The sequence below is a fragment of the Diabrotica undecimpunctata genome, chromosome 1 (genome assembly GCF_040954645.1).
Source record: "Diabrotica undecimpunctata isolate CICGRU chromosome 1, icDiaUnde3, whole genome shotgun sequence".
Lineage (NCBI taxonomy): Eukaryota > Metazoa > Arthropoda > Insecta > Coleoptera > Chrysomelidae > Diabrotica > Diabrotica undecimpunctata.
The window spans coordinates 168,374,551-168,393,487 of NC_092803.1; the positions used below are offsets into that span (position 1 = coordinate 168,374,551).

General features: G+C 36.2%; 1 protein-coding gene across 5 annotated transcripts in view; it reads left to right on the top strand.

The window, feature by feature from the left end:
• The window catches only part of RapGAP1 (Rap GTPase activating protein 1), a 738,255-nt gene that overhangs the window by 643,871 nt on the left and 75,447 nt on the right, over positions 1-18,937 (top strand). For all 5 annotated transcript variants that reach the window (XM_072520469.1, XM_072520468.1, XM_072520471.1 and 2 more), the window contains one exon: positions 12,558-12,905. In XM_072520469.1, coding sequence (XP_072376570.1) covers positions 12,558-12,905 — 348 coding nt within the window. The remainder of the gene's footprint in view (positions 1-12,557; positions 12,906-18,937) is intronic.

Consider the following 18,937-nt stretch of genomic DNA (forward strand, 5'->3'; position numbering starts at 1 on the left):
TCGACGAAAATGTTAGAGCCTTACAAAATGATGGCGATTTATATGGGTAAATTGTTGATGTATAATACTCGTGGAATATAAATATTCCTTACATCGACCTATAGGCTTTATTAGCTTGACTTTACAGTTTACTTTAATCGGTAATATTGGTCACCTGGATGGTGCGCGTCGCCTCGATTCAATTCAGTCCTGTCTCAAAGTCTTTCTGATGGAACTTTAAAGTTAAAACTCGAGAGACTCTAATTGAATCGAAATGCAACCATCTATATTTATTTTGATTATTTATCTTCTCTTAATTTTTATTAAGATTAAAAGCTTTGGTCCTCTATACTTCGTTCAATTTCAAGATAAGCGAGAGGTAAACAGATTCAGACACGTGATTAGTGGGTGTGTCGTTTCGACGCAGCTCTTCATTGGTTAGCACTTAATTTCTAACCAATGACAAGCTATGACGATACGACACACCCACAAGTCACGTGTCTCAATCTTTTTACCTCCAGCGTGTCTTGAAATTGGAGGAAGTATAGTCTATTCTTAATTTGGTGTTATCGAGAAGCCAGATAACATTGACTTAATTGACAATTAAGTCAGTAAAAATTTACAAATTTACATCATAAATTGACAAATGAATAATTCGTTAAAAGGGTCCACTTGAATATTCTGATGAGAGGATATTCTTGAATATTCTGTCAGAGGAAATAATAGGTGAATATCGAGGTGATTAAATGGGCGTTCAGTTAAATGATAAACAAAAGAAGTAAAAGTAATTAAACATAGTACGCTAACGAAAAAGTTAGTTGAACTTTAGAAACAATTTTGAACGATTTTAAGGTACTTGTCCGAAGAGCTGAAGGGCTCTCTTAAGGCTTATTATTGAAAATGGAGTTAAGCATGACAATATCTTTGCAAACTTACTTTTTATTATAACTTTAGATCTAATCATCAGGAAATTAAATTTGACCATCTTTATCCGATATTACCCGATCTGTTCAAATATACCTATTTGTGATTGCTATTATCTTAATAAGTCATACCAAAAACATGTTGAGAGAAAACACTGAGATAAGTAGCTTCTAAACGTGGTCTAAATTAACGAAAGGAGAACAAATTATATGAAGTGCAGAAATATGCGAATATGCGTCCAGCTTTTTCTACTTAAAATAATACCAAGGTAAGAGTGATGGTAAAGACGGTCCAGGTCGTCACTTTGCTTTTTGGCAGACGAATTATTCCAAATGCTTTTACCCCTGCTAATATTTAAGGAAGACAAATAGTTGAATCTGAGTCTAACTAAGAATTTATAAAAGAATTATGAGACCCACAGTTACATATTCTAGCGAAATAGGGACTCTGTGAAGCTCTGATCAAAACCAATTATACATTTTTGAATTCAAGCACAAAACTATCACCAAAGGTATTTAATCGAACCCATTACAACAGAGATAAGTGCCAAATTAAAATGAACCACCAGGTAGACGAAATAATGCGGAGCATAGATATCGGTAGATTTGTAAAGTCAGAAAGGTAAAACGGGCCTAGATATTTAGAAACAATGCCAGATAGAAACTTTTTAAAAATAATTTAAAGATGAAAGTTCCAAGGAAGAAAAACCAGGAGATGGCCCGTAGAGGATGGATGGATGATGTACAGGAATATCTTAAAATCTGAAAATCCAGAATATAAACTAATTAACAGGGCAGAAAGAAACAATATTAAACAGTAGGCATCCCAAAAGACATATGAAATATGTCATACATCCCATATCCTACATGAAATTTTGGGCATGAAAAAGCTGTCGGCGCCATTTGCTCACTCCGGACAACAAGCGCAACCGTGGGACATTTCAGACGAGTGTTTGACTTTATTTAAGTGTAATATATTTAAGTGTTATTTAAGTGGATGATGGCCATCATTTTCTAGGATTCACAAGGGGTGATCTACATCGACTACCTGGAGAAAGGCAAACAGTTACAGGGCTTTACTACGCCGAAATATTTGACCGATTCGACTTACAGAAAAAACGACCCCATTTAGCGAAGAAAAAAAGGCTCTTCCACCATGACAACGCACCGGCTTATACCTCTACCGTCTCCATGGTGAAATTGGTCTAACTGGGTTACGAACTGTTACCCCACCCACCGTATTCTCCAGATTTGGCCCCGTGCGACTCCTTTTTGTTTCAAAACTTGAAAAAGGCACTCGCCGGGCAGAAATTGAAGTCGAATGAGGCATCGCCCCGGAAGCTTACTTTGCAGACCTCGAGAAAACGTATTTTTAAGACAGGTTAAAGAAGTTGGAACATCGCTGGGTCAAGTGTATCGTTGAGAGATAAATAAGGAGACTATGTTGAATAAATCGCCACTTTCTAAAATTTTGGTTTGTCTTTTGTAGGCAAGTACTTATCGGACCGACCTAGTACCTCGCAACAGTGAATTGTAACACCTATATGTCAATTATTTTCAAAGGGGTGTGCATGTGCATGTCTCACAGGCTGGGTTCGATTCTATTGCTTGCTTGCTTGCGTACAGGTTATTGCAAAACAGCTTACAGCTTGCTTATAAAATCAGACGATGCATATGCATTTCAGTTTGAAAATCAAGCGTTCATTCAGTGATAAATTTGTTAAAAAACAGTAATTGATAAGAAAAGGAATAAATTAACTTTATTAGAGACAATGTAAGTTAATAGAATAATAATCTAACCTTGACACAAAGATTACTTCGCCAACATGTTTACAGTAAAATAGCTATTACATTTTTTTTATGAAAATTTGGGGAATATTATAATCCGTCAACCTCTTTAATTTGTGAAGTTTATAGTTAACTAGCTTTTTTATGTATTCTTCATATTCTGCTTCAGTCGTTAATATTACATTTAGAGTTACACCCTTACAGCTGTTAAGTTCACATTGTCTTCCCTTGTATTCCTAATTTCAAAAAATACCTAATCTGATCAGCAAATTTATTTAAGAATATAATATTTTTTTATACGTTAAAAAAGGGTTATTTTCAAATAAGGTTAAGTAAAGTTTTACACCCTTTAGGAAAAAATCCACTAATATATTTTCTTCGACCCAGTTTCTCCTTTCCCTTCAAAAATATCCCGAGAAATTTATTAGGGCAACCGATTCGCCGGTGTTACTACTTATCATCTTACAACAGAGGAACATTACTGTAATGGATCCGTCTGAGCATATTTCTACTATTAATCAGCAACCCTTCCTATATCGGTTCCCGCCCGCCGCCATTTCCGTCCCCCCGACCCCAGGCTGTTACCGCACGGAAAGTTAGCCGGTTATGTGTCAGCAGGTGTGTACAGGTGAAAAATGGTAATCCATACCCAGTATTGAGGCTTTTATGGAACAAAAAAAGCTTACGAAGTAGTTGATGGCTTAGTCATAAACTCTTCATCACGGAGGAGTCGTAGTACGGGTGGTAAAGTTGTAATACAGGTTTTTTTAACTTAGTATTATATAAAGTATTTTATGAAAATTTGTTAGTTATAATTAATCAGTTATCATCATCATTATCCATTTATCACGTCCACTGCTGGATATATGCCTTCCTTAAACTCCTCGATTGTTTGTTGCCAAGTTTTGGTGCTACGCCTGATGTCGTCAGCCCAACGTGTAGTTGGTCTTCCTCTACTACATTTATCTGCTCTTGGCCTCCAATTTCTAATTTTGCTTATCCATCGTGAGTCGTGCATTCTCGCTACATGGCATGCCCAGTTCCATTTCAGTTCCACTATACGATCCACAACATCAGCAATACTCGTTCTTCTTAGCAGATTTTCGTTTTTGATTCTATCCCGCAACGTCATTCTCAGCATAAACCGTTCCATTCGTCTCTGTGCCATTCCCCAATTTCGAAGCCGTAATCTAAAGTAATTCGTCTTTGGTTTTCGCATGTTTGGTTATCCCCTTTGATTCTTATTTCATAACGTAAACAGTAAACACGTATATTTCTCCACCAGTTCTACCACTTTGTCTTGAATAGTTAAATGGTTATTGGGGACCATATTTGTCATAAACTTAGTTTTGGTCAAGTTCATTCTGAGGCCCACCTTCGAACATGCAGTCTAATTCATTTAACATATCGGTGGCTTCTCCTAAATTACCTGTGATAAAGACAATGTCATCTGCGAAACGGAGATGATTAAGCTTTTCACCGTCTATTGTTACTCTTCTGTGGTCGTCCCAATTGACCATCTTAAAGGCATACTCTAATGCCGTTATGAATAATTTCGGTGACAGTGTATCTCCTTGCCTTATCACACGTTTTATTTTTATTGGTCGGGTTTTATCGTGCATCTTAACAGTCATAGTTGCATTGTTGTAAATATTATAAATAAGTTCACTAAGGTCAATCAAGATGTCATTTATTGCTTCTATAAGGCTGTATATTTCGATCGTGTCGAACGCTTTATAAAAATCTATGAAAGTGAGGACAAGAGGTTTGTTGTATTCTATAGATTTTTAAATGAGTGTCTTTACTGTATGGAGGTGATCATTGGTACAATAATTTGAACGGAATCCTGCCTGCTATCTCGGTTGGTAGAAATTTAATTTTTTCTCCAATCTTGATGTCACTAACCTAGTGAAGAGCTTATATATGTAGTTCAACAGGTTAATAAGTCTATAATTTTCTAGGTAATTAATCAGTAATGACAAGAAAATTATTGTGAAAGTAGCATTGAGGATACAAAACTTTAAAAAATGTTTAACAAATATTCAACTTCCTCCAGGGCCATTTAACTAGATGAGGAACTTGGCTTGATGTTTTTGTTTATTATGCTAATAATTTTCAAAGCGTTCTTTTAACTTTTTCTAAAAACAACAAGACTTTATATACAAATGGATCCAGTTATATCTTCAAAATTCAAATTCGCTTATATTACAAGTGTAGACATAGAGAGGAGCTTCTTCAAATATAAATATCTTCTATAGTAGTTTCGCAATCGCCATGGTATAATAAAATTGAAGAAGTAAGCAGTTTCAGTTGTGGGTACCTATATTATACAGTGTATAAAAAATGAGCATTTAAAAATATTTGTTGCGAATAGGCTATGGTATTATTTCGATATCTACTTTCGGTTGTTTGTTATAAATCTATAAAAGTGACTATTATACCAGTCGCCTCAACTCTATCCAGATGAATGGGTATGGGTGCAAGTACCATAACCAAAACTTTTACCTAATGTGTTTTTTGGGAAGTATTTTAATGTGCTCTCTTTTTAGTGACTTTTTTTCGAAAGTTTTTAAATTTTGAGAAAAATTATATATATATATATATATATATATATATATATATATATATATATATATATATATATATATATATATATATATATATATATATATATGTATGCAATTATTATTTTTTTAATTGATTATGAATATAAAACTTTTTCCTACTCCTTCCTAAATAACGTGTATAAACTTTGTTTAGTTGTAATGAATATCCATATTTCTTTGTGAAATCCTTATTTAATAATTAGAGTTACTTCTTATACGTATATATATATATATATATATATATATATATATATATATATATATATATATATATATATATATATAATAAACAAGAATCAGTTTAAGAGCACGAACTGGACAAATTCGATTGTTACAATTTAATAGTAGATACAATTTAATTTGACGTGCTTTTATCACCCGGACTAACCGCCGAGTATATGACCCAGTTCTGCGGGAGACAAAATGAGAGTGGTTTAATACGTATACCTAATATACGGAAATGAAAAACCAGTGAAAGACAAGAATAGAACAAGTATAGAACTTTATTCGATTCTGGATGCTGCCACAAAAGGTATTTAGGAATTTCGAACAAGTTGAGCGAAACAGAATTTAATCAAAACTATGGGGCAAACAAATAACCTTTGATATAAACAGTAAGATGAATGAAGGTAATCAAGAGAGAGTTTCATATGAATTGAAGATCTTTTCAATGAATGTTAGTCTTTCAATAATAAATGTTAGTTTTTAATATTAGTGTCCTGCTTTAAGTTTCTTTTTTTAACGGATATTACTTTTACTTTATTATTACACATACACAGAGTTTCATCCATTTACAGTTATATATATATATATATATATATATATATATATATATATATATATATATATATATATTATTTTAGAGGATATATATATATATATATATATATATATATATATATATATATTGTTGTGAATTTATTAATTGTTAAGTCTTTAATTTATAATGTCTTGTTCTTATCTTAATTCATTAAAAAGCACAATGATTGATATTTATTTATTTTCACTAAACATACATAATTTATTAAAAAGCGAACGTAACATTTTATCGCGAGCGCGTCGTCCGAATTAACTGTCCCTTCCAAATAAAGTTCCGTTATTATATACCAGTGCCGTTATCTCGAAAAATCCAAAACCTTCGATGGCGAAACGGTAAAGGCAAACTGGATTTCCCTCGCACTGGTTCTGGAAGGTCGCTCAGGTAAATCGAGGCCTCTCGTAATCTCTACAACATATTAGAATAAAAACATGTTTTAAAGGTTAAAAACTATGACTCATATTTTTACGTAACATTGCCCCCCTCTCAAAAGATGGTTCCTCCTGGAACCTTGTTGGGACTAGAACTGGAACGGTATGCTGGTATCGGCAACTGGACCCTCTTTTACAACTTCCAGTTGTATAAAAATGACAAGGGACGGTTTTCTCTCCGCACCAGTAACTATGCGGATTGCAACAGACTAACACCTGGACTTCGGTGTCTTTAAAGATCTCCTCCACCATATTTCGGATAACTCTCCAATCTAATTGGCGGCACTCCAACTTTGGCATGGCTAACTTTTGCACGTCGGACTCTAGTACGTGCCCTCTCAATTGAAGTAAGGCTTCCCATACATCTCGGTAGGTAGGTTGGTCACGGGCAGTGTCTTTTGTTACCAGGTAGAAAAGGTAACGTGATGCATCTTGGAGTTTCAAGGTTTTACCGGGAGCTGGCACTTGGCATTGAAGTTCTGCAACTCGACCAAACTTCCTTCGAAAGACGGATGCCAACCCTGGTGCGTCTTTGATACTGGCCGGGATGGTAAGGGCCAGCGAGTAGTCATCGGGGAGCGCGAGTAGATCTTGCTTTTCTTCAGTGGTAACACCATGTCTCGCTTTACCGGTACCTCCATAGGCACCCATGAATTCCTCAAACGTGAGGTCAGACACATCTTGGACTTGGTTTACTTCCACTTCTTCATCTACGTCGTGGTCACCTTCGAAAGATGCCAACCGGTTATGGTGTACTATCATCGGTTTTCCCCTCGGAATCTTGCTTATTCGGTAGATGACATCGTTGATCTTCTCCATGATGAGGTATGGACCTTCCCAAAACTGCTGCAATTTGGGAGAACAACCTTTTCGCTTCTTGGGATTATACAGCCATACTTTGTCGTTCTTCTTAAAGCAACCCTTTTCGGCTTGTGTATCGTACCGTTTCTTCATTCGGTCGCTAGCGATCTGAAGGTGGGAACGGACCAACTCATGTACATCGTCCATTCTTCTTCGTAATTCGATCACATAATCTTCACCTGCTACATCTTCTCCAGGTCGACACCCAAATTCTAGATCACAAGGTAGTCGCATTTCGCGTCCGAATAGGACTCTGGCTGGTGTCTGGCCCGTTGATTCGTTAACAGCAGATCTGTAGGCCATTGTGAAGAACGGAAGGTATTGGTCCCAGTCTCGCTGATGATCGGACACCATCTTTGTTAAATACTTGCCAACTGTCCTATTCATTCGTTCTACCATACCATCCGATTGCGGATGATACGCGGTAGTTCTTGTTTTCTTCATGCCTAGTCTATCACATATTCCTTGGAATAGATCACTTTCGAAGTTCCTGCCTTGGTCACTATGGATCTCCAAAGGCACTCCAAATCGGCTGATATATTCTTGGATCAACTTATCTGCAACGGTGGCGGCCTTCTGGTCTGGAAGTGCGTAAATCTCGACCCACTTAGTGAAGTAATCCATTACTACCAACATGTACTTGCCCCCATTTTCACTTTCTGGAAATGGCCCTGCAATGTCCAAAGCTATTCTTTCAAACGGGCTTCCAACATTATGTTGTCTCATAGGAGCTCTCCTTTTCCGGTGAGGCCCGTTACTCGTAGCACAAATAGTACATTTCTTACACCAGTCTTTTACGTCGTCGGAACTGTTCATCCAATAAAACCGTTCCCGAATTCGCTGAAGGGTTTTCCTTACACCAAAATGCCCTCCCGATGGACTGTCGTGTAACTGACGAAGTACTTCGGCTATTCTGCTCTTTGGGATCACCAACTGTCTTCTCTTCTCTGAACCGTCATCATTTTCCAGGACTCGTTTGAGCAAGCCATCTTCGATGATAAATGAGTCCCACTGGGCCCAATACGTCTTAACTACTGAGCATAGGTTTGATATTTCCTGCCAAGGTGGTCGACGGTTTTCCTCTTTCCATTTTCGGATTTTCTGTATAACTGTATCTCTCTCTTGTTCTTCCCTTATCTTAGTAGGCGTCCAGTCGTCGTTGACAATCGTCGTTCTTAGCACTGCTGCTTCCTTGGATTCCGTTTTGTTGCAGTGGGAACACTCTGCTGGGCATGGCCTTCTGGAAAGAGAATCAGCGTTTCTGTGGCTAACTCCGGCCCGGTGCTCAATCTTAAAATCGTATTCTTGGAGTCGTTCGATCCACCTGGCTATCTGACCCTCTGGATTCTTAAACTGCATCAACCACTTAAGGGCGGCATGGTCGGTTCGGATTAGAAACTTTCTGCCATAGAGATATTGATAGAAGTGCTCTACTGATTTCACTACTGCCAGAAGTTCTCTTCTCGTGACGCAATAATTCCGTTCTGGTTTTGAAAGAACTTTACTAAAATATCCGAGGACTCGTTCCTGTCCTCCTTGAATCTGAGACAGCACTCCTCCAATTCCCACATTACTTGCATCCGTATCTAAGATGAACTCTCCTTCTGGCAGTGGATACCCCAAAATTGGTGCTGTTATTAAATGCTTTTTCAACGTTTCAAAGGCATTTTGGCAGTCTATATCCCAGCGGTATTCTCTTGATTCCTCTGTAAGTCGCGTTAATGGCTTAGCGATATCTGCAAACTTCTTAATAAACCTCCGGTAGTAAGTACATAGTCCAAGAAAACTTCTCACTTGATGTTTGTCAGTTGGTTTTGGCCATTCCTTAATGGAATCGATTTTTCCCTTATCCACGGCCACTCCTTCTTTACTGACTATATGACCCAGATAATTGACTTTACCTTGAAATAGCTGGCACTTCTTGGGGTTTAGCATCAATTGGGCAGCTTTAAGTCGATTAAAAACGTTTTCTAAATTCCTCAAATGATCTTCAGACGATTATGTCATCTAAATAAACCAGGCATGTTTTCCAAGATAACCCTCTCAACACATTTTCCATAAGCCTCTCAAATGTCGCAGGAGCATTACAGAGTCCAAATGGCATAACGTTGAATTGCCACAATCCAGATCCTGTGGTGAAGGCTGTCTTTTCTTTATCTACTGGGTCCATTTCTACCTGCCAGTATCCAGACTTCAAATCCAAAGTAGAAAACAATTTACTTCCAGCCAATGTGTCCAATGTGTCATCGATCCGAGGCAGAGGATAACTATCTTTCTTGGTAACGTTGTTCAGCAAACGGTAATCCACACAGAACCTCGTCGTTCCGTCTTTCTTCTTAACCAGGACCACCGGAGAGACCCATGGGCTCGTAGAAGGTTCTATCACCCCGTCTTTCTTCATTTCCTGAACAATCGTTTCAGCTTCCTCTCTTTTCGCCTGTGGTAATCGTCGAGCTGTTTGACGAATTGGCTTAGCATTACCAGTATCAATTTTATGCTTAACAACCGTAGTTCTTCCCGTCTTTCCTCCTTTCGGTACGAAAATATCACGATACTGCCGAAGAAATTCCCTTAATTTCCTTTTCTCCATCTGATTTAGAGACTGTCCTGCAACTGCAACCATTTGGTCGAATTTATCGTTGGAATTATCAGATGTTGTCGCCTGACGGATTATGGATGTCACAGGTACACAAGTTCCTACTTTTGTCTCTTTCTTTATGGTCACTGGGTAGTCGTTGACATTGATAAGTCTCACAGGAATTTCTTTAGCCGAAGTCACCAATTCCTTTCCAATTATGATTCCACGGCCAACCTCATCGTCGTGGTTCCAAGGCTCCATCATAACAGGTCTCCCTTCGTCTACAATTCCCTGTAGTCGCGCTACTATGATCGTTTCGCTTCTCGCAGGCACGACTGTATCTTCTGTAATGGCTGCTTGCACAGTGTTGTCATTATGTGGATGGAGAAATACCTCCTCGTTGCCAACTTTGATTACCTTATTCTTAAAATCCAATTGGAATCCATGCATATTCATTACGTCCATTCCTAATATAACATCCTCTTCGATGTCAGCAACTATAACAGTATGGACAAACTTTTCTGCCCCAATTCCCAATTGTACCTGGATTTCTCCATGAATGTTGGCATTTTCACCTGTAGCGGTCCGAAGTCGTAACCTCGTTGGTAACAGTTTCTTTCGGCTGTTTATAACTGTCGGGCGTATAATGGTTCTGGTCGCTCCGGTATCCACCAACAACGTATGTCTTTTACCATTTATTTCTCCATCTACATATACACTATCTTCACGACATTTCAAAGAAGCTATTAGTATAAGAGGGTCTTTGGAAAAGTTCCGGGTCGAAGCTGCTCCCCTAAAGCCGACTCGTTCTGGTTTTTCCGATGGTGAGTTTCTTGATTTTATGGTCTTCGTTTTCTTGCATGTCATGCTTTTTATCAAATTAAAGAGCTGGTCAAGTTTATCTTCATCTCCTTCCTCTTTTACAGTCCTAACTTTACTGTACCCGCCAGAGGCCTGCGTAGCTGACTCGTATTCGAGGGCGGCGGATAAGACATCAACCAGCGTCTTGTGACGAGCTAATCGTAGTGTTCTCTGCATTTCATGATCACGAAGACCATCAATAAACGTTTGAACGGCCAATTTTTCCATCATGTCTTCGGGAGCTGTTGGATAAGCATATCGTACTAATCTGGCAATATCTACCTCATATTCTTGAAGAGCCTCCTCTTTCTTCTGTCTACGATTTTTAAGCTGTGACTGATATACATGCTCCAAATGTTCGTGGCCATATCGCATATTTAACCTCTTCTTCAGTTGTTCGAAATCATCGGTCTCCTCTACGGCTATGGTCTGAAGCGCATCTAAGGCATCTCCTCGAAGAGCGATAGTCAGGTTTACAGCCTTTTCTTTTTCAGACCATCCATTTGCTCTTGCGGCTGATTCGAACTGTTTCATGTAGTTGTTCCATGATGATTTTCCGTCGAAAGTTGGGACTTTAACATGAATAGAACCTCCACTTCCTTCAAATTTCGGCCGTGTCTCCACCTTAAATTTCGTCTCGTCTTCTTTTATCTCCACTGTAATCGGATTGTTACCTCTCTCTGCTGTCCCTGTTTCTTCCATCTTCCTTTCCATCTCTTTAATCTTTTCTTCGAAGGCTAACATATCGGCAGCAACTTGGTTTTTTAACGAAGATATTCTATCGTCCAGGGCAGACATCTCAGAAGTGACTTTAGAGATTTCCGAAGAGATGTTAGCAGAGACTTTGCTTTCCAGCGAAGAAATCTCGTTAGAAACTTTGTCTTCCAACGAAGCGATGTCGCCGGAAACTTTGGCTACATCACCAGAAACCTTGGCTACATCAGAAGAAACTTTCGAAATCGACGAGAGGACAGCATCTTCAAATATATAAGTCTCTGGATCTAGTCCTTCTTCTAGCAAAGCGTTCTTTAGTCGTTGGACTAACTCAGCCTTTTTTCCGGTAGAAGCTAATTCTCTGTCTTCGAGATGTCTTCTTAAATTAGTCACTGTCAGCTCATAAATCGTAGCCATTTTCACAATTTATTTTATATTCACTTGTATTATTATTATAAGTCTAATTTATGTTCGATCTCACTCTGACACCATTTGTTGTGAATTTATTAATTGTTAAGTCTTTAATTTATAATGTCTTGTTCTTATCTTAATTCATTAAAAAGCACAATGATTGATATTTATTTATTTTCACTAAACATACATAATTTATTAAAAAGCGAACGTAACATTTTATCGCGAGCGCGTCGTCCGAATTAACTGTCCCTTCCAAATAAAGTTCCGTTATTATATACCAGTGCCGTTATCTCGAAAAATCCAAAACCTTCGATGGCGAAACGGTAAAGGCAAACTGGATTTCCCTCGCACTGGTTCTGGAAGGTCGCTCAGGTAAATCGAGGCCTCTCGTAATCTCTACAACATATTAGAATAAAAACATGTTTTAAAGGTTAAAAACTATGACTCATATTTTTACGTAACAATATATATATATATATATATATATATATATATATATATATATATATATATATTCTGTTATAATTGTATTTCTTTATTTTTTTGTTTATTCATAATATATTTACATATTTTTTTATTTTACAGCCACCTCCCGCCTCAAGACAACAAAGTCAAACATCAGAAGCGAAAGATGACCGGTTATCCACTAACAACAACATTAAAATATCACCAATACCAACACCTGCATTGCAAACACCTCCCGCATCCCCACAACAACCTACACAGTCGAAGAGGCTACTGCAAGAGATCCTTTCTCGGCCGAGACCTTACCCCATGATCGCTGTACCTCCCAAAGGGTATTGGGTCGATGGAACGGATCACGAGGAACAGTTTGATCACAGAGGAATGCCAATCATTCCGCATCCCAATTGGAGGGCAAAAATTGAGACGGACGATACGGCGAAGTGTTACCGAAGGTTTTTCGTTGGAAGGGTGAGTTTTGATCCATTTTTATCGGCGCCAGAATGAAAATAGCAATCTTACTTGGTTTTATTTATAGGGTAAATTTTGATTATTCCTGACTATATTATACCATTCCCATTATTAACTTACTTTTGAAAACATGTTCGACTTCTAAAAGCGGAATGTGCGAGCAAATAGCAATCTCTTTCATTGATATCTTTTTTATAGTAAGAATTGTATTAACAAAATTGGTATTAATTTGACCAAGAGGAATTCTAATAAGGATATTAGTTTTATGAATATTTGCAAACTTTGCAGTAAGTATAGTATTTGCCTTAGTCACTTTACAGTCACCATTTGACTGGTCTTTTAGATTTTGCATTTCACATTCGGTAATTATATTCGATTGATGAGTTGAAATAAACTACATATTTCAATTTTATACGAAGCTTGAAACTTTCTTTAGTTGCTTATGTGTGTTGGTTATTCAAAGGATATTGCGGCGAGCTGCAAATCTTTGAATATCATCAATTAATTTTAGATAAAGTATATGTTGAAGTGGCTCTGTTTCATTGAATCCTCGTACTTAATCGTACTTAACATACAGGCAACCTCATGCATTGTGTATTCTAATTTACCTCATTTTCCTCTGGATTTCATAAAATTGGGGTGTAATCCTAAGCCCGCTTGCCACTTGTAGTGGCTTGTTTAAAAGTGTTGTAGTGGTTTGTTTTTAAAGTTCAGACGATGGTCCAACCATATTTAGATCTTTCAATACATGAACTTCTTAGAAAAACTACTGCTTTTCGGATTTGACTGAACAAGTTTACCATTGGACAACCACCGAGTAAAAGTGCGTGAGGTAGCAGACATACTCCTAGCGTCCATTGTGTAATATTCTCAAGCCCCCAAGTTTTTAATTAGCATTGAAATGTATACAAGTATATATGGGTATATCACAAAAACTATATCATCAGCATATAAATTATTATTTACTTTCACTGAATTTATTGTTATTACTTCTTGCATTTCTTTTAAGATCATTAAAAAAGGACTTTAAAAACCATAGGAGAAAGGACACAACCTTGTGGCACCCATTTTTGTATTGCAGCCACTTGAAATAATTCACATTCAACTTTTATATTGACTTTTTGCTTCCACCAGAGAGTTTTGATAATTCTTGTACTATTTTTATCTAAGCCTGGGTTGTTCAATATTTCTATTAGAGTGTTTTGACGATCTTAATCGAAACCTTTTGCCAAACTACAAAACATTCCTTTTTGCTGAACCAAACATTTTTTTTGCTATTAGTTGAAAGCAAAACATGCCTTTTCTGATTCTAAATTGCTTATGTCCTAAAACTTCATCGCAGTTTCTATAACTAGTATTTTGTATAATTTTGAGTATTTTCAAGACGTCGCTCAGCAGGAATATTAGTCAGCATTTATCACATGGTTTGAGATTTCTACATTTTGTTATTGGAAAATTGAATATTTTAACCAGTTTTGTGGTAAGATGCCCGTGCTGTAGATTTTTTCTGGGCAGAGGAGGTAGAGCAATAACTTAGTATTTTTTTCATAAGTTTATATTTCACTTTGCATTAAATCAGGACCAGATCTGTAGTATTTTGAAGTTGCTAATTGCAACATAATTCTCTTAACAATAAACAATATTTCTGGTCTGTTATCTCTACTGTCTGAATAATGAGAAATCTACACATATGTTTCTTCAATATATTAAGTATGTTTTAAGGTAAACGACGAATATTTGTGCCTGTTAAATGTTTGAGATCTCTTTACCACTTTGGATCATGGTATTTTTTTTGTGAGCTCTTCAATTTGTTTCCATTGCTGTTCTATCCAATTCTCTTTCGCAGTCAATATTTTTGTTCTTTGTTGATCATTAATTATCTGATCTCCCATCTTTCTTTCATTTAATTCGTCGTGCGAACTTTCAATAAAATTGATTACACGAATTGTACTTCCTATACCTATTTTAATTACATCTTACTACTATTATCTATTGAATCACTATTATCTAAACTATCTACTTTCTACTTTAACACTATTATCTTGTTATAATGTGAACATCATTTTTTAATTTAAGAATTGGAAATGAAAAAGTATTGTACAATTTGGTAACGATAGAAAAAAAAATACTGAATCATTTGAGTGTTTTTTGCGAACTTTTGGTACATTTTCTCCATAAACTATAGGAATTTTTGCTGCGTTTTACTAAGCATTGATAACAGTTGTGTCCACCAATAAATTCACAAAATCGAAGAAGAGTATAAGTGAACATTATAGATCAAGGTTCACCGCTACCAAACAGGCAGAAATAGAGTTTCTGAGGAAAGTTATGAAATAGCTGGACCTCCCGTATAATTCTGAGGTAACCCTGCTGTAAATAACTGTTGCAAGGGCTTGCCTTTATTTACCTACAATGAAGTAATTGTTTATTTGCAATATAGTCTGAATAAGATGTTGATTATTTAGATTATTGCGTAAAACTAAATTTTTTTGACTAATGGAACTTGAATTCTCTTTACTGTCACGTAGTTATCGAACAATTCTCGACTAAAACAGCCTCGATATAAAAATATCCATTAACACTTTGTATCTGAAATATTTCGAAGACTTGAAACGACCCGATTTTTCAAGAACGTTTACCACCAAGGTAGTCGGCTTATCATTTGACAAATAACAAGATTAAATCGTAAAGCCTGCTTTACGATTTCGGCATGTATGCAAAGAGAAAAGGATTTGTCGAAACCGCGAAGAGCCTCCTACCTCGCCTCGTAATGTGTACTAAAATGTGTGGAGTTGTGTAATCCTAAGTAGGAATAATATTACGAAGATGGATACACCCATATGGCTTAAGTTTTACGAGATATTTAAAATGCACATGGAGATAAGCTTAAATCTTCATCATAAATAAATATTTCAGAACTGTGTTGATTTTTAATGACGATCTTTTTTTAATACTCTGGGTGTCTTTCGTTGTGTGCGATCAAAATTATGAATGCGAATTGCTAGATACATTCGGCTAAATACATTTTGTTGTCTTTAATTATACAAATTTTTTAATTGCTGTACTTTGCATTTTTATGTTACAATTTTAGAAAGTTAGTTTTTCTTTCTTAATACGGACATTGAAAATGCAGGTTTTTTATTCATAATAGATGTCTCTATCATATTTGTAGATGTTTGCAGTACATGCTTACAACAGTTTAGGAGCAATTGATTTTTTAAACTGTAATTTGTGTTTACATCGTTTTTACACCTACGCGCCTTGTGATGTAACTTCTGTCTAGACTTAATATTTTTGAAATTTTCCTGATTTTCATTTTTTAAACGTATAACCAATATGTTGTATGTTATAACCATAAATACGTATTAGCCATTGTATTCTGGTTTCATTTTTTTTTATTATTTTTTTGATATCATGGCATTGAAAAAGGTGCACAAAAATTGCATTCGAATGATTATATTATGACGTGTAAGCAGTTCTATCTTTTTTTTTATAAACACATCCAAAAAAACTTGCAACAATTCGAGATAAGAATTGTCCAACAAGTGCGTCTCTAACTACTATAATGTCAGTAAATTTGTCACTCTTCAAAAAATAGTGCATATTTCCTGATGACATGTTGGTTTTATTCACTACAAGGTGGACGAAAAGTCGCTTTACCGAAAACAATTTAAAACAAAATACAATTTTATAAATATAATTTATTTCAACAAATGTTCAAAATGTTTACCTTCTTGTTCAATACATATATTACAGCGTTTGATGACTAAATTACAAACTGCTATGCACAAACCTGCTTGTGTGTGCAATGAAAGGATCTCGGCTTCGATGTAATCCTTTAATTTTTCTAATGTTTTTGGCTTTCGCTTGAAAGCTGCATCTTTTATTATGCCCCACAAAGAAAAACCGCATGGTGTTAAGTCACACGACCTTGGAGGCCAGTTAATTGTTTCAGGTCGTCCGATCCAGTCCTCAAATGTATTGTTTAAAAAATCTCTTACTTGTAAACCTTGTGGTGGTGCTCCATCTTGCTGCCAGATGAAAGAAATGTGTTCATAAGTTGGATTATTTTGCAATTCTGGAATCACCATCTCCCTTAACATGTCAAGGTATTTTTCAGCTGTTACTGTCCCGTCAAAAAAATAAGGTCCTACAGTCACTCCATTCCAAATTCCTGCCCAAACTTTAACAGCTGCAAGATTTAACTCTTCTTATAAAACCGCGTGGGGATTGCTGTCACTCTAATAAATAGAATTATGTCAATTAATCCTGCCATTTAACTTAAATTTGGCTTTATCTGTCCACAAAATCCGATCGGCAAAATGATTTTCAACCTCAGACCGAATTACGAACGATTCTGAAAATTCCACTCTCCTGTCCAAATCATCTTTATGTGAAACATGCAGAAGTCGTGGGCGGTACGATTGCAATTTTAACTCCCTCATTATGTCTTATTAAAAACAAAAGATATCCACAGCATCTTAAGACCAAAGTATACAATCAATGGACATTTACAAAAGCAAACATGGACAAAATCATAAAAACCCAAAGAGCAATGGAAAGACAGATGTTGTACATAAGACTAATGGATAAAAAGAGAAACGAGTGGATAAGAGAGAAAACAAAAGTGAGGGATGTTAGACAAGAAGTTGCAAAATTGAAATGGAGATTTGCCGGACACAATATAAGACAAAAAGAAGACCGATGGTCTATAAGGACCGATGGAATATAACGAAGCAGAGGAAGGCCCCAAATGAGATGGGCAGATGATATCAAGAAGCACGTGGGCTCTAAGTGGATGACTATAGCGACAGACAGAGAAGAATGGAAAAGGATTGGGGAGGCCTATATCCAAAGATGGACCGAAGAAGGCTAATTAGATAGATAGATAGATTATGTCTTGAAGACTTGACCGAGGCATGTCCAGTTTTAAAGCCCGTCTTCTGGTAGATACAAGTTATAAATATATTTTAATATTTTAATAAACCAAGAAGGAAAATAAACGTTGTGACAAATAATTACTACAGCAGCTATTCGTTGGTAAAATCTTTTACACAAAGGATTTACTTTCTAGGGCACCAGGATAAAAATAGGAAGGAAACTCTGCCTGCATTCCCTTTATAGATGATTCAAATAAACAAAAAAAAAATAATAATATTTTTATTATTATTTAATAAGAAGCCTTCAATAAGAAGTAAATTACTCTTATAAAAGTAAACACACACTTATTTTTATAATTCTTTATTGTAATTATTGTATTGACTAAACTCGTATTTTAGTTGTTGCTCGTTTCTCTAATTTTTCCCCAGCTTCCAGAAATGCAATTGTCCATAATCGCCTTCAATTCCACGAAACTTCAATTAACGGAAACAAACGTGGCCGTGATCCACGGAAGTTTTACCAAATTTCCCGGAGGTTTTTCCGACGTTATCTTAGTGTGCCACAGGCGGCATCCGGCGGAACAAATCGTCTCAGATTCAAAACGTCTCCAGAGATTTTCGGGATTTGTGGATTTCGGGCGCGTCTTATTTGTCCGACTGGTCGGCAAAAATCGTTTTTATTCATTTTAGAGTTCTTAGTCGCTCTACTGCTCATGTGAATAATGTACTATCATCGAAGTTGGATTTATTAGAGAACAAAATATATTTTCAAAAAGTAAAAGACGTCTAGTGAGTATAAGTAGTGGATAGTGGTTGCTGAAGTAGTTATTCATAGGTTGCTTCATCGTTGTACTCCAAACTGTTTGACTACCTGTAAGCATTTAAACTCCAGATGAATAAAAACTATATTTTCTAAAAGAAAACACGAACTTTTACAGTTCAAAGTGGCCCCATTATATTCTTGTATACTTCTTATATACTAAAGTATAATAAGATGAAATTAGGGATTAGTATATATATATATATATATATATATATATATATATATATATATATATATATGTATAATTGTTATGGTTTATAATGTCTTTTATTATCTGCCGATTTCCAGTCGCTATCAGGTTCTATCATTCCACAGATCATCCCCTAGGT